The sequence below is a fragment of the Leptidea sinapis genome, chromosome 3 (assembly GCF_905404315.1).
Source record: "Leptidea sinapis chromosome 3, ilLepSina1.1, whole genome shotgun sequence".
In the NCBI taxonomy this organism is placed as follows: domain Eukaryota; kingdom Metazoa; phylum Arthropoda; class Insecta; order Lepidoptera; family Pieridae; genus Leptidea; species Leptidea sinapis.
Genome location: NC_066267.1, coordinates 18,624,788 through 18,639,006, shown reverse-complemented (window position 1 = coordinate 18,639,006; position 14,219 = coordinate 18,624,788). Strand labels below are relative to the sequence as shown.

The window sequence follows — 14,219 nt, the reverse complement described above, 5'->3', positions numbered from 1 at the left end:
TGGAGGACCAAAGGACCTTGATTACAGACGAAGGTACTACTAGAAACATTCTTGGATTGGTAAATTAATCTGCCAGATTCATACTTAACTTCAGTACATGCCTTTGCTAATTTATTTGGAACAAGGAACATGAAGAGACATTTCACAAACTGAAAATATCATTAGTACAGCCTAGGGCTATTATGACAAGAATGTGGTAACCACAATCATAACTGTAACCATCATAAATGTAAATCCAGATAACGGATCCATAACTGATCACAACACAACCACTTGAAAACATTTACTTACGAAACTCCAAACCAAGTACAGTGAATACTCAGATTACAGCCATACATATTAAAAGTTATATACATGCCTGGCAAGAGAAACATTCCCGACCCAGTAGCAAGGCTACTATTCAATTCTTCCTATTGTGGCTTCTGTAGAAGGGCCACCAAAATTTGTCAATGTCTCATTTGAGTAGACCACACGCTTGGAGTATGTATTTGATCAGTGTTAACAAATTTACAAGTGCTTATGGTAATGATCAGGACCAAGATTGAACAAAGTTATATTTTCTTATTATACCTGAAACATACAATACATTCTGTTAGATTATAATGGACAAACACTGATAATATTACTTCAATAAAATATTTATTGTTTTAGTTATAACTTATTTTTTTTTTTAAATAATATGTAATTCACATAAAATATAGTTAGTAGTATAGTTAGTATGTTACCTTAGAACTTTACCTATTTAGAATATTTTGTTCTCCCATGACTTTTTGATATTTAGCACACACTTATTAGCACTAATACACAATACCAGTTATAAAACACTGTAACTTCACATTTTCTTCTGTCTGCAGACATAAAGTCACCAGTTTTTTATGCACAATACTGCAGATGGTTCTGTTATGCGATATATTGTCCGCGCTGAGGAACATTGAGAACTTTTTCGCGTCCACTCTGCAGTAGCATACGCGGGAAACATCCTCATTGATTTGAGACTCGCTCTCTGAATCTGAATGATCGATTGGACCTAAAAATTTGAATACAAAAAAGTTGTATTAGTTCTTCTATGTTCATTAAATTTTCGCCATCTCTGACTCTTTTTATGTAAGAGAGGACAAATAAGCCATAGCCAAGGTCCCCTCATGTTAAGTGATCACTACCACCCCCATTCTCTTGCAACACCAGAGGAAAGAACGCGCTTTTTTGAAGGTACCCATGTCGTATCGTCCTTGAACAACCGCACAAGCAAGCTCATTCCACAGCTTGGTTGAATGTGGAAGCATTCGGAACACTCCTCGTGATAAATGCCGCAGAAGACAATAAAGCTATTTCTCAACATAAGGACAAGTGATCATCAGCCAACAGGACAAGTGTTGACAGGCCGGACCTGCGCCGGAAGTATTGCAGTACTTTATTAATGACGCCCAGCTTCTTCGAAGAGATCTGGAGTCTTATGGGTGTTACATTGGACGAGATTAATTTTTAAGAGAGACCTGCATCTCCTATACTGTCGTCTGCATAGCAATGTGTGAGGCGGCCAACATATCATCGTTATGCATTTGCGGATTTTTATAGGATATTGTGAATTTCTTCAATACCTATTCTAAAATAAATTTAAAAAAAATTGTATATTGTATGTTTTAAAAAAAAAATTTTGATGACTGATATAAAAAATACATTTACCTATCAGATATTGATATAACACCATTATGTATACTGCCAATAATAATAAATGATGAAACCTTCCATGTAAATCATTACTAAAAATTAACCAACTTACTATCGATCATACTTAAAGCAAAGGAAGATTTAAATGTTTAAAAAATCTAATTAACTCTGGGGAGTATTAACTGAAAAGCAACTCCATTGGTCAGAGCGAATTTGAAGTGAAATAAAGGGAATAATTTTGGGGAGTGGGTATTAAAGAAATAATATACAGTAGGCGCTAGCCAATCCGGCACGCTCAGTAGTCCGGCATTTTGGGACTCAGGTAGCCCGCTCTATAATCCGGCATTTAACACAGCTGAACGCCGGACTACTGAGCGGGTTCGAGTAGTTTCTCTCGCTCGGCAGTCCGGGCCTAACCTTAATAGTGAAGCCACGTGTTTGTTTTGCTTTTTCTTGTTTCGCAGCGTCGCTTTGACAAAATGGCGGACAAAAAACGTAAACACGAAACATTAAGTTTAATTAAAAAGCTGGAAATTTTACGAAAGGTGGATAGTTGTGAAAATCAAATGAAGTTGGCTGGTGAATATGGTGTAGGCCGTGTAACAATTTACGATATAAAAAAGAATCGTGAGAAGATCGAAAACTTCGTCAACACTGCTGACGCCGGGACGAGTTCGCGACAAACTATGAAGGTTGGAGAGTATCCTCTTATGGAGGACGCGTTGTATACGTGGTTTCTTCAAGAACGAGTCCGTAATACGCCTCTTACTGGAGATATTATTCGTCAAAAAGCATAGCTTTTATGAAAAAATATATAAGAATGCCAACTTTAAAGCTAGTAAAGGATGGTTCCAGAATTTCGAATCCAGGTATGGAATTGTTGACTGTAACCGGCGAAAAATTATTTAGTGACACATCAGCCGTCGCTCCATTTGTCGAGAAGTTTAAGAAAAAAGTTGACGACCTTAGTTTAACATCGGATCAAGTTTATAACGCTGATGAAAGCGGCCTGTTGTGGAGAGTTTTACCTAACAAAACGTATGTTTACAGAAAGGAGTCAAGTGTCAAAAGACAGGGTCACTATTGTGCCCTGTGCAAATGCTAGTGGCACTCATAAGCTTAAGCTGCTGTTTATAGGAAAAGCGAAGAATCCTAGAGCATTCAAAAATGTTATTCTTCCACTTGTGTATAAAAATCAAAACAAGGCATGGGTAACTAAAGAAATATTCATTGATTGGTTTCACAATGATTTTGTGCCTGAGGTACGTAAATTTTTGAAAAGCAAGAATCTACCGCCTAATGCTGTTCTGTTGTTGGATAATGCACCTGCCCATGGACCAAATGATGAGTTATCATCTAGGGTTGATAAGATTCAAACACTTTTTATGCCACCTAATTGCACACCGTTACTTCAACCTATGGACCAGAATGTAATTCAGATGATAAAATGTAACTACAAGAAGAAACTCTTATTGAATGCAGTTATCCAGGATGATGATGTCACTTAAACACTGAAGGACATGAACCTTAAAGATGCGGTCTTTTACGTAACTGAAGCGTGGAACATGGTACCTCAAAAAGCGATTCAATCGTTGTGGAAAAAATTATGGCCTTCACTAAACCAAAATTCTGAAGAAGAAGAGAGGGATTCAGAAGACGAATTACCTCTTGCAGAACTGAAGCAAATCTTGTCACAAAGTAATCAGACAGAGTTGACTGAACAAGATATTGAAGAATGGTTTGCGGAAAACTCGGATTCTTACCCTGCAATGACCGATGAAGAAATAATAAATGATGCTGATTCTAGCTCTGAACAAGATGATTTGGAAATGACCTTTCTTAGTCCCACGAACACCTCAGTGAAGGCTGAAGATGCCCTGAAATCACTAGATGTCTGTATCCGCTGGGCAGAGGAAAATAACGCTATTAACGACATTTAACTGAATTTGAGAAAGTTAAGAGAAATGATAATTTAAAAAAAATATTTAAATTATTATGGCAAGAAGCAAGCGAAAATTGACAATTATTAAGACTCTTCAGCAACTGAAAATGTCACAAATGATGAACATGTGTAATAATGTACATACCTACATATTTGTGTTTTTTATTTTTATAATAAATTCACCTAACCATATTAAAATAGTCTTTTACTGTGAATCTTTGATATGTAGACTTTATTTTACATTGTACATGTGTAAAAAGCTTTTACTTCCTATACAAATTCGATAATCCGGCAGTTCCGACAATCCGGCATAGAGGGAAAAAAATCGGGTGCCGGATTATCGAGCGCCAACTGTATATATATAATGATAATATTTCGAGTTATAAATAAAAAAATATTATGTAGTAATGTGAACTTATTATTATTATTATAGTAGCCATAAAGTTTACCGCTTATCAATAATTTTTTCGGCCTAAATAGTCAGCCTTGACACTTGATATAGACACATCGAAATTGCTAACTCGCTATTGGTCCGTTGGGGAGTGTATAAGCTAGTGTAATCTAAGTATATGGTATTTTCTGTGCTACCTTCGAAAGCTTCAACTCTGAGATCCCTGAAGCGTGTAGAAACTTTGGCCAAGTCAGTTTTGATCTGCAAAGTGAGCCTTCCTTCCGCTGAAGCCCTCAGTACTACCTCCGGGGACATTGTCTTCATTCGGTCTATTGTTGTACGTAATTGCTTAAGCGATGGCAGTTCAATTGATATCTATAACAGAAATTGGTAGACTTTGTTCAGTGTGTCATATATTATAATGTAATTGGTTACATCATCATGGATGTTGAGATTTTTGTATCACTTATTGATAGTCGGAATCGACCACCTATTCGTAAAGCTATGCCTTCTCAGACACGAAAAGAACGGGCACAAGATACTCATCTCAAAAAACAATAACTAAAAGGTTCCCGATGTTCGTTATACCTCCTCTTACATAAAAAATAACACGTGTCGAATTGATTGAAGCAGAGTTTTTACGATTCTTCTATGGGGGTCGTACTTCGACGCAACTCTTAAGCTAGGTATGAATCTAGCTTAAGAGTTCTGTCGCTTTCTGTCGCAGTAAGAGGTGGTTGGGGATCTATTGCGCCACAAGTTGTGGACCACAAAACGCCAACAATGTGTATATGACATTACGACGCACAACCGCAAGGGTTGCAGTTAATTCCGTAACTAGATACTTAATGAACTTATCGATTTAGTGTGGCAATAAAGAGTACTCTGTGAAACTAAATGTAAAGAATATCATGACCATCATTTTTTTAAGAAGAGTTGCCAATAGCAGAAATTGAATATCCTCATCAAAACTGTCCGTATCAGATGATTCCATTTTAAAACACGTATTCGCACCACACGATGAATAATCTAAAAATGTGACATATTGCGTCACAACACAACAATTCAGTATGAACACTCCGCGAGACAAAAGAAGTCGCCCCAACACACCCTTAAACAGCAATATGAACCTAGCTTTAGCCGTAAGGCCCACTCATAAGTGCATTCTGTATATAGACTAACAAATTTTAGAGGAATTAACACTGAATTGAGCATTATTTTGCAAAGATCCATAATTAGGTATCTAAAAGTTATGAGTTATCTTTTTTTCATAAAAAGGAGTTACTAAGCTATATGAAAAGATACGATTCTAGAAAAGGTGGTAGAAATGTCTCATACCGACACAATGTTCCATAACCAAGAATCCTTTCAGAGAGACTCAGCACCATAAACAGGGTTCGTCAGACGGATTTAGAATAGATACAAATATTATTCTTACATCAGGTCGAGGCACTCTTGGTTCATGAAACTCTGTCCACAGCTTCCGCGGAATAACAATAACGGGCACGTCATGGGTCACCAGTCTACTTTGTTGCATTGTAATTGATGGCTGGAAATTAATACATAACTTATTATTATCTATTGTATGTATATTATCTATTTGTATGGATTATTCTTGTATCAATTATATTGCTATATTTGTTTTATTTATATAGTTGCTTCAGTAAACTTCAGTAAAGTCAGCGTAGGTCTGTTACATTAGTAGCATAGTGATGAGCCACAGTGAAGTGTGGCTCAACGTGCATCCTCATAAGAATAAATCATACAAACCAGATCAATTTCCAGTGTGAGGCATGGGCATTGTTTTTTGGTCAGTTTCATCTTGAGAGATTTGGCAGTTTTTAGTGTCACCAGAGATTTTGACAAATTAGCTGAAAAACATGAATAATTTTTTACCATTAAAATATATGAAGAAATCCAAGTGTTATAAGAGTACCATGTTATACTTACTTATCTTTAAGGATTACTGTCTCAATATTGTTTTAACCTTAGTTCTTTTCAGTATGTATGCAGTGGTAAAATTAAAAAAAAATACATATATTTTAAATAAAAAATGTGTCTATAGCTGAATTATTTTATATTTTCTTTAAAAATTAATAAAAGCTAACTATCATTTCTAATCATGTTGGTATGTTATACATGTGTTATCAATATCACTAATGAAGTATATGATTTACTTTGGAGGAGCTGAGCTTTTTAAATAAATAAAAAATATATTTAGTTATAAGTATACAATAGAAAATGCCTCTAGCTCAGACTTTTTGTTAAAAAATCCTAATATACAAATGTATCATAAAACTGGTATCATATCCCCACACAAACTGTAATTAGCCAGTCACTCAAAAATAATTACTTCATTCATGGTTCATAAGGAACACTGACATCTATGATTACCTGAAAATCCCAACAATAAAAGAAGAAATAGAAAGGTTTTTAGTGGCCTATAACAAAGAGTTGACGGAAATAAAAATAATCTGGCTACAATTCATATGAATATAAAAGATTGCACATTTTGGCTGAAAAGAATGTGACTAGCCTCAATGTAAACACACTATGAAGTGCCTAATTAAAGGTAACACATCACTGGTTGTGCACTCCCAAAACATATTGTATTGATTTATACATCTGATTGAAGCTGTTTGCCACTGATTGCAGATATTTTTTTTAATGATAATAAAAAATTTATTTGGAAAAATTTAACAAAGCAATATAAAATAATACAAACAAGTAAAAAAAAACAATGATAGCTGCAAAAGTATAAAGTGCTGCGCAGCTAACAACACCCTTCTCCGAAAACAATAAGGAATGATGTTCCATGCACAAAGATCTAAATAGTAAACAGAGTATGGTAATTGATAACAGGACATTAAAAAATAGTACAGGACATGTGATTGAAATGTATACTTTATTATTATTATATTATGTGTTTAGTTTTGGGTGAAGTGTGTGGGTGAGTGTTAGAGATATGTATATAGTGACTGTGAAGTTTGTTACATTTGTGGTGTGTGTGGTTTTCTTAGGTGTGTGAGGGAGGGATAAATATTTTACACATCCACAAGTTTCTCTGTATCTTCATAATCTAGTGTTTTTAACCAGGACTCAGAAGTTTCGCTTTACATTTCCACTTGGTCAGTGGGTACATGTTTAAGCTTTTGTTGATTTTGTTATAAATATTAGAGCTTATGTATTTGTAATGGCGACTTGCAGCTATAGTTCTACGTGAATCAATGTTACATATCCTATTTGAGAGGCATGTGGGTTTCACCGTTTCGGGTGTTACATGTGAACTCAATAAAACATGTTTTATTAGAAGTAGTATTAGCAACTAGATTTTATAACTATTGAATCACACACTTGTTGGGTAAAATTTTCTTATCCTAAAATTGCATTTTTAAAATATTTAAGGATTAAAGAGAAAACTACAAATAAGTAGCTGTTTCGGGTGTTACACGAAATTGCCTCTACCTTCTGACCATCTGTCTTAATATGCATAATTCAGCGAATTTTCCCAGTAATCTCCAGTTTAATTTATAACAAGTCAAACTATATACATTAGCCCATCTAAACACGGAATAAAAAGTTAGTTATCAATTTTCCATTAATTTTAATTAATAAAATTACCTGTTTCGGGTGTAACAGATGTTTCGTTTCGGGTGTTACGAGTACCAAATGAATATACATATAAGGAATTTATGGGCTTTAATAATGAAATATTAATTGCATGAAATATTAATTGCATTAATTATATGCTTTCTTTTAAAATCATAACAAAAATTAATAAACAATAATTGTAGAATTATTATAAAACACTAATAAAGATTAACATTTAATAATGAAAACATCAATTTTTCATAGACATCAATTTCTACTGGGAATTTGTAGTTCATACGATCACCTTTAGTTTAAAAATAAGAGTAGGCAACTCGCGTATTATATTCTCGTATCGCAAATCATAGATATCTTTGTCACGTTTGAATTTGGTTGCTTTATCTCCAACACCTTTCAAAAACGTGAAAATTTCTGGCTGAAATCTGACAAGAACAAATGTGCCAGGTTTAATTTTCTGCTGTGATCCCGGTTCATCCTCTTCTGAATTAGTGTAAACATCACTGTACTTAAGCTGTTTTTTACTGTTTGAACAGCCTGCAGTTTACCTGAGGAACTAGGTACAGCTCCCAAGTCAGGATTGAAGTCACTTCTAACTTCTGCTTTTTAAAATGTATGTAAGCACATCAAGATCCTACCGGGATATACGGGAAGTGAATGCAAAATACCACCCGTATTACGTTGACGTCTGACAATCCACAACCGCGCGTTTTTCAAGAAACTTCTTGCCTCCCAAAGCCACTTTGAGGAATCACCACCACTTTTAGAAGTGGGAGAGTCACGCAGCCGTCTTTTGACGTCAGCACAATCGGGCCAGGCTCGTCCGGGTTAATTACCACACTCGCACAGAATACCGGCGTGAAGTAGCGGCCTAGTGCCGCTATGTTTCGCATAGGTTAGTGTCGAGGACCGGAGGCCATTCCCCCCCCCGCCCCTCCCCATCCCCAACAAAGATTATGAAAGCGGTCCCTAAAGAGATAGTACCCCAGGAGGGTACCGGCTCTACCAGAGTCGGAGAATCCCTCCCCGAGCACTCTAGCTCGGGCTGCCCTTCGTATTCTGGGGAGGGCACAGTACCGCGCATGACCAAGGACAAACGAGGCAGTAACACCACGGCACCCCGCTCCACACTCAACGTGGACTTTTGCAATATCAGGGGAATTCACTCCAACTTAAACGCCGTCCACCACCACCTTGAGACGGCGAAGCCGGCCTTGTGTTTCCTTACGGAGACGCAGTTATCTCGACCTAGCGATACGTCATATTTAACGTACCCCGGGTACAAAATTGAGCACAATTTTTTGCCTCATGCCGGGGTGTGTGTGAACGTTAGGGAGGATGTCTTCTGTCGCCGTCTCGGCAATTTTGAGGGTAGGGACCTGTCCACTCTCTGGCTCCGCGTAGATTTAGAGGACCGCGTCCGCATCTATGCGTGTGTCTACATGTCCCATAGTGGTAACGCAGAAACCGATCATCTCATGGGCTGCGTTCAAGCGGCAATTGACGACGTGCTTGCACAGATCCCCTCCGCTGAAATCGTAGTCTTGGGTGATTTCAACGGGCACAATGCCGAATGGCTTGGATCACGTACCACAGACTACGCAGGGCGATCTGTGCATAATTTTGCAGTGGCGTACGATCTGTCCCAATTGGTTGAGTCGCCAACGCGGCTCCCGGATGTCGATAGCCACATGCCGTCTTTATTAGATCTTCTGCTGACTACACAGCCCGATGGTTACCAGGTCATTGTCGACGCCCCTCTCGGAACGTCCGACCATTGCCTGGTCAGGAGTGTAGTGCCTATACGACGCCCACATCGCAGACCACCAGCGACCCGCCGCGTTTGGCACTACAAGTCAGCAGATTGGGATAGGATGTGTTCCTTTTTTGCATCCTACCCTTGGAGCAGGGTTTGTTTCCCTTCGGATGATCCTAGTGCCTGCGCCGTTGCAGTAGCCGATGTGATACTACAGGGCATGGATATTTTTATACCAAGCTCAGTAGTACCGATCGGTGGCAGATCACAGCCCTGGTTCGATGCGTCAGTTAAAGCAGCATCTGACTGCAAAAAACAGGCGTATCGAACTTGGGTTGCGACGCTGGGCACAAAGGATCCGAACTGCATAGTTCTAAAGAGGAAATACAACCGTGCTTACAGATTTTTTAAGCGGCAAATCTGGATGTGTGGCGGTCCTCCACAGTGCGGTTTACAAGGAGCTTTCTTCCACGTACTACAAAGCTGTGGAATGAACTTCCTTGTGCGGTGTTTCCGGGACGATACGACATGGGTACCTTCAAAAAAAGCGCGTACACCTTCCCTAAAGGCCGGCAACGCTCCTGTGATTCCTCTAGTGTTGCAAGAGAGTATGGGCGGCGCTGATCACTTAACAACAGGTGACCCGTACGCTCGTTTATCCTCCTATTCCATAAAAAAAAAATCAATTACCGGCTGCTGTTTTCCGGAACCGAAACGACTTAGGTACCTTCGAGAAACGAGCATACTCACACTACACACACTCACACCACCTAAAGGGCCGGCAACGTATCATATGGGATAATAACAAAAAACATCTATCATTTTTTTCTTTGCCCTGTGCGATCTAACTTTGTACACCCTTTAACGTTGTTCCAATTTAAAACCTTATGGACATTATTCCATCTTCTTTTTCTTTCTAATAACGCCCTTTTCCCTCTCTTTGCGCAAATGTTCTGCATATTTCTCAGGATCTTTCTTCCTGTTTTCTCTCAGCTTAGCTATTCGTTCTTTATTTGTTGATGGCATGATAATATAACGAAAGGAAATACCAATACCAATTTAACACACCATGCATTAATAATTAGATGCTGCGGCGAAGAGCAAGTACGTAAAAGCAGTATAAAAATTGTCTTTGAAATTGTGTAACACCCGAAACGTTTCGGGTGTTACACACAATTTCAAATGGTGAAAAAACGATTAAAACACATGCTTGCGCATTCATTGTTAGACATTCGATTAGATTAACGACATAACAATACTTTTGCAAAATGTGTTAGTTTAAAGATAATTAGGCGAGAAATTAAACAAAAAATTATCTATTTTTCATTTCGGGTGTTACACTGCTACCACAGTTTAGAAAACTCTTCTTAAAACAGTAAATACAATATTTTTATTATTTTTTAGCGCGAATCAAATAACGCTTAAAGTAACGCTCACTCATAACGGAAACCAAGATATAGTTGAAAGCTTCATTCTTTTTTTTAGTGTTTCCAAATATTGACATATAAATAAAATGTATGACCCGACCTTTCTAACATTACTTTCAAGTGAGTAAAATATGATAAATATTGTGAATTTTGTAAAAAAAAATTCTAGACATGAAGGTTAGAAATGTTTTCTATGAAAAAAGATTATAGCTGACTTCTTACACCAATTTTTTTTTCTGAGGACTTGGTAATGTTTATTATGGAATGACCCATGTGATATATCATTTATGGTCGAAGGTAATTTCGGTGAAGTGTTTGCGAAAGAGAAGTTTGAAATATAAATAATTGTCTAACTGAGAGGACCTGGCAAAGGGACATGAAAAAAAGTGTGTTACTTTTACACTATAATAATTAATAATAATAACACAATTTGTTTTATTTCAGTAATGTTAATATCTGTATTTTTCCACCATAATCTAACAGCATGTATTTTTTATATTATAAGATTCTCATGTTGAGGTGTTTGTACCCAAGCTCCTCCAAAACAGCTGAACTGATTTAAAAACATTTTGTGTGCATATCAGGTAGGTCTGAGTATCGGCCAATATCTATTTTTTATACCCCTTAATGATAAGGGTGACCCCTAAATGTTATTTTTTCACACAATTTTTTATGCCATAAAATAAATATTAATTATGATTCATCAATAAAAATACATACTTCTTCAAATTTTTGGCCTTTTTTGATCTAGAATTATTTTTGTATTGTGATTTTTATATAATTATTCTAGTCCATACACAGATCCGCAATAGGGTTTGAAGATGGCAATCAAATACAATAATTGTAGTACAATAAACTTTATGTACAATATATTTTTTAGGTCTGTGAATCAGTTATCATCTATTTTTTATACCCCAAATATTTTAACTATTGTAATTTATTAATTATTGCAATACATTTGCTGGGCCAGCTAGTAAGAATAAATAACTTTGATCAATTGGCACCATTTGTTACTGTAAGCACTGGTAAATTAGCTAACACCAATCAAATAAAATACTCTAAGTTTGCTGGTCTACTTAAACATGACACTGGGTAAATTACGGTAATTCCACAGAAACCACAGCAGGATGAATAGAATATAATATACCTGAAATAATTCCAAGGTAAATATCTTTATGTTCATCATCGACACCAACTATTTGATATTCAGAGAAAAACAAAGCCTGGGGCACTTCACACCACAGTATTGGAGGTGCAGGGCCGTTATTCTCCTCGCTTACAATAAAATACAGTTGATCCGATGAAAGCCTTAGAATGCACTCTTTCGATAACTTTGAAATTGTAGAAACTATATCTGAAAATAGCAATATTATTACCATACTATCGTTGTAGCTTTCGATAGCAGGGCGATACAAACTGACTTACTTGCAAATTCACGCATTGGACTAGAATCCATCATAACAGCGCGAAACTTCATTTTTAAAATAATAAATATATTAATAGGCACAAATAACAAAAATAAAAAACAAAATATTTTTTTTTTTTTTTATATTAAATGGCTCCGTCGACTGAATGTCGACGATTCGGCCAACGTCAAGGTGGAGAGATTTTCTATTTTAATTTAGCTGATTGAGGTTTAAAAAGAGCTGATTATAAAGAAATGATAGGTGTGGTTTTTTTTGTGAACTGAAGAATAGGCAACAAGAGTTAGTACAGTTAGTAATAAACACCCATAATATTAACTACCTTGTTAAAAGGCATTTATTTTCTCAAAATTGATTCCTTTAGACTTCTTTTTGATGTCATTTCTAATAACTAGTAGATACTACTACTAGTATCTAATCTAAATTTAAGGGAGAAATGTGTGAATGTAAGTAGGAATATGTGCCTAATAGAAGCGTAGAAAGTATGGAGGATAGAAATTACAATTTAATATTATTGTGGAAAATAAATTTGTAAAGAATCTTATGAAAGGGGAATGGCATAAAGTAAGAAGAAAAGGGATGTTGATGGGGCGAGGGATATCCTTCGGTAGAAGGTCATATAAAGGAATTGACAATTTAGGGCAGTACAAATATGTTCAAGAGTACTTTCCTCAAGGCCACATTCACAGATAGAATGGTCCCTAAACCGAATCTTGGCCAAAAATACTGGGGAACAGACAAATCCCAATCGAAGTCGTATGATGACAGAAGTGAAAAGTTTTTTTGTTTTTTTTTTTTTTGAGGAAAGAACCAGGTCTTAGAGTGGATAAAGGGTTGGATAGAACCATAGAATTTACTTTTAGTTTGTTTTGTGGTTTGCCATAAAGCATTCCATGAATCAACCATAAAGGATTTAAACATAGCGCGTAGATCTCGAGGAAAAGAGTAATTAAATTTTAGTGTTCCAGACTGAATCGCGTCTTTAGCGCACGAGTCTGCAATTTCATTGCCAGTCATCCCTAGATGGCTAGGTATCCAAGCTAATGCAATTTCCATTCCCATTATGTGACATCTGCACAGGGATGCCTTTGTTATTAAATTAATTATGAAGTTGTTTGAAGATTTGAAAGGATTTTTTGTTAGGTCCATCAAGCAGCTTAATGAGTCAGACAGGATTAAAGACTTGTTGATCTTATGTGATTCAACATGTGACACCGCCTTTAACAGGGCAATTGATTCGCCAGTAAAGATGGAATTCTGCGGGGTAATTTTGTAATTTAAAATTATATAGAACTTAGGGATCTAAACTGCCGACCCGACCCAGCTATTGTTGGATAATTTGTATGCGTCCGTGTACAACGTCACCCAATCAGACCAATCAGAAGATAGACTGGAATTAAATTTTCTATTGGCTTCAGGGCAGTGTTTAGTAATTCCAAAGTCAAAGAAAATTTTAGGTTGGAAAATGAGAGACTGATATTCTACTTCAAAGACTTGGGCATAAGGCTGATTGAAAATGGGAACTGGTAAGGCTTTAAATTTAGTATAAGAATTAATTGACGGAGGCGGATCTTTATGAGACCAATATAAAGAAGTTTGTATAGTTAAAGACATAGAGTGCAGAATAGCAAGAAGGGTGTGTGCGCTAAATTGGATTACGTTAATTAGGAATCTATATCTCTAATTTTCATTTTCAAATTTCAGTATTCGTCAAACGTAGAACCAAAGAGAATTTAAACACTACGTTAAAGAGACGGGAGTGGCATAGAAAATAATGAGAAATGTATTGTACTAAATCTTGATACTCTCTCTGGTAATATCAGAGCTGCCAATACAATAAATATATAGGGTTCGAATCAATCCATAATTTTTATCGATAATTAACTAATAATATATTAATTTATTATTTAAGTATATTAATTTATAGTATATATATATATATACATATGTATAACATACATACACATGCGTATTGTTGGTATTGACGCAAAACAAATTACTAAGG

The 14,219-nt window shown here is 36.3% G+C and overlaps 1 protein-coding gene across 2 annotated transcripts; it reads right to left on the bottom strand.

Moving 5' to 3' along the window:
• Nucleotides 1-314: 314 nt before the first annotated feature.
• Nucleotides 315-12,966, bottom strand: LOC126979597 (checkpoint protein HUS1). 2 transcript variants are annotated; one of them, XM_050828969.1, is made up of 7 exons: nt 12,216-12,966; nt 11,938-12,144; nt 5,772-5,872; nt 5,440-5,550; nt 4,199-4,376; nt 726-1,027; nt 315-570 (listed from the first exon to the last, which is right to left on the bottom strand). In XM_050828969.1, exons 1-6 carry the CDS (start codon nt 12,265-12,267, stop codon nt 798-800), a joined length of 879 nt encoding a protein of 292 aa, XP_050684926.1. In that variant the 5' UTR covers nt 12,268-12,966; the 3' UTR covers nt 315-570; nt 726-797. The 2 variants fall into 2 exon arrangements, with proteins under 2 accessions (XP_050684926.1, XP_050684927.1); XM_050828970.1 differs by having other exon boundaries at nt 739-1,027.
• Between the last annotated feature and the right edge of the window lie 1,253 nt (nt 12,967-14,219).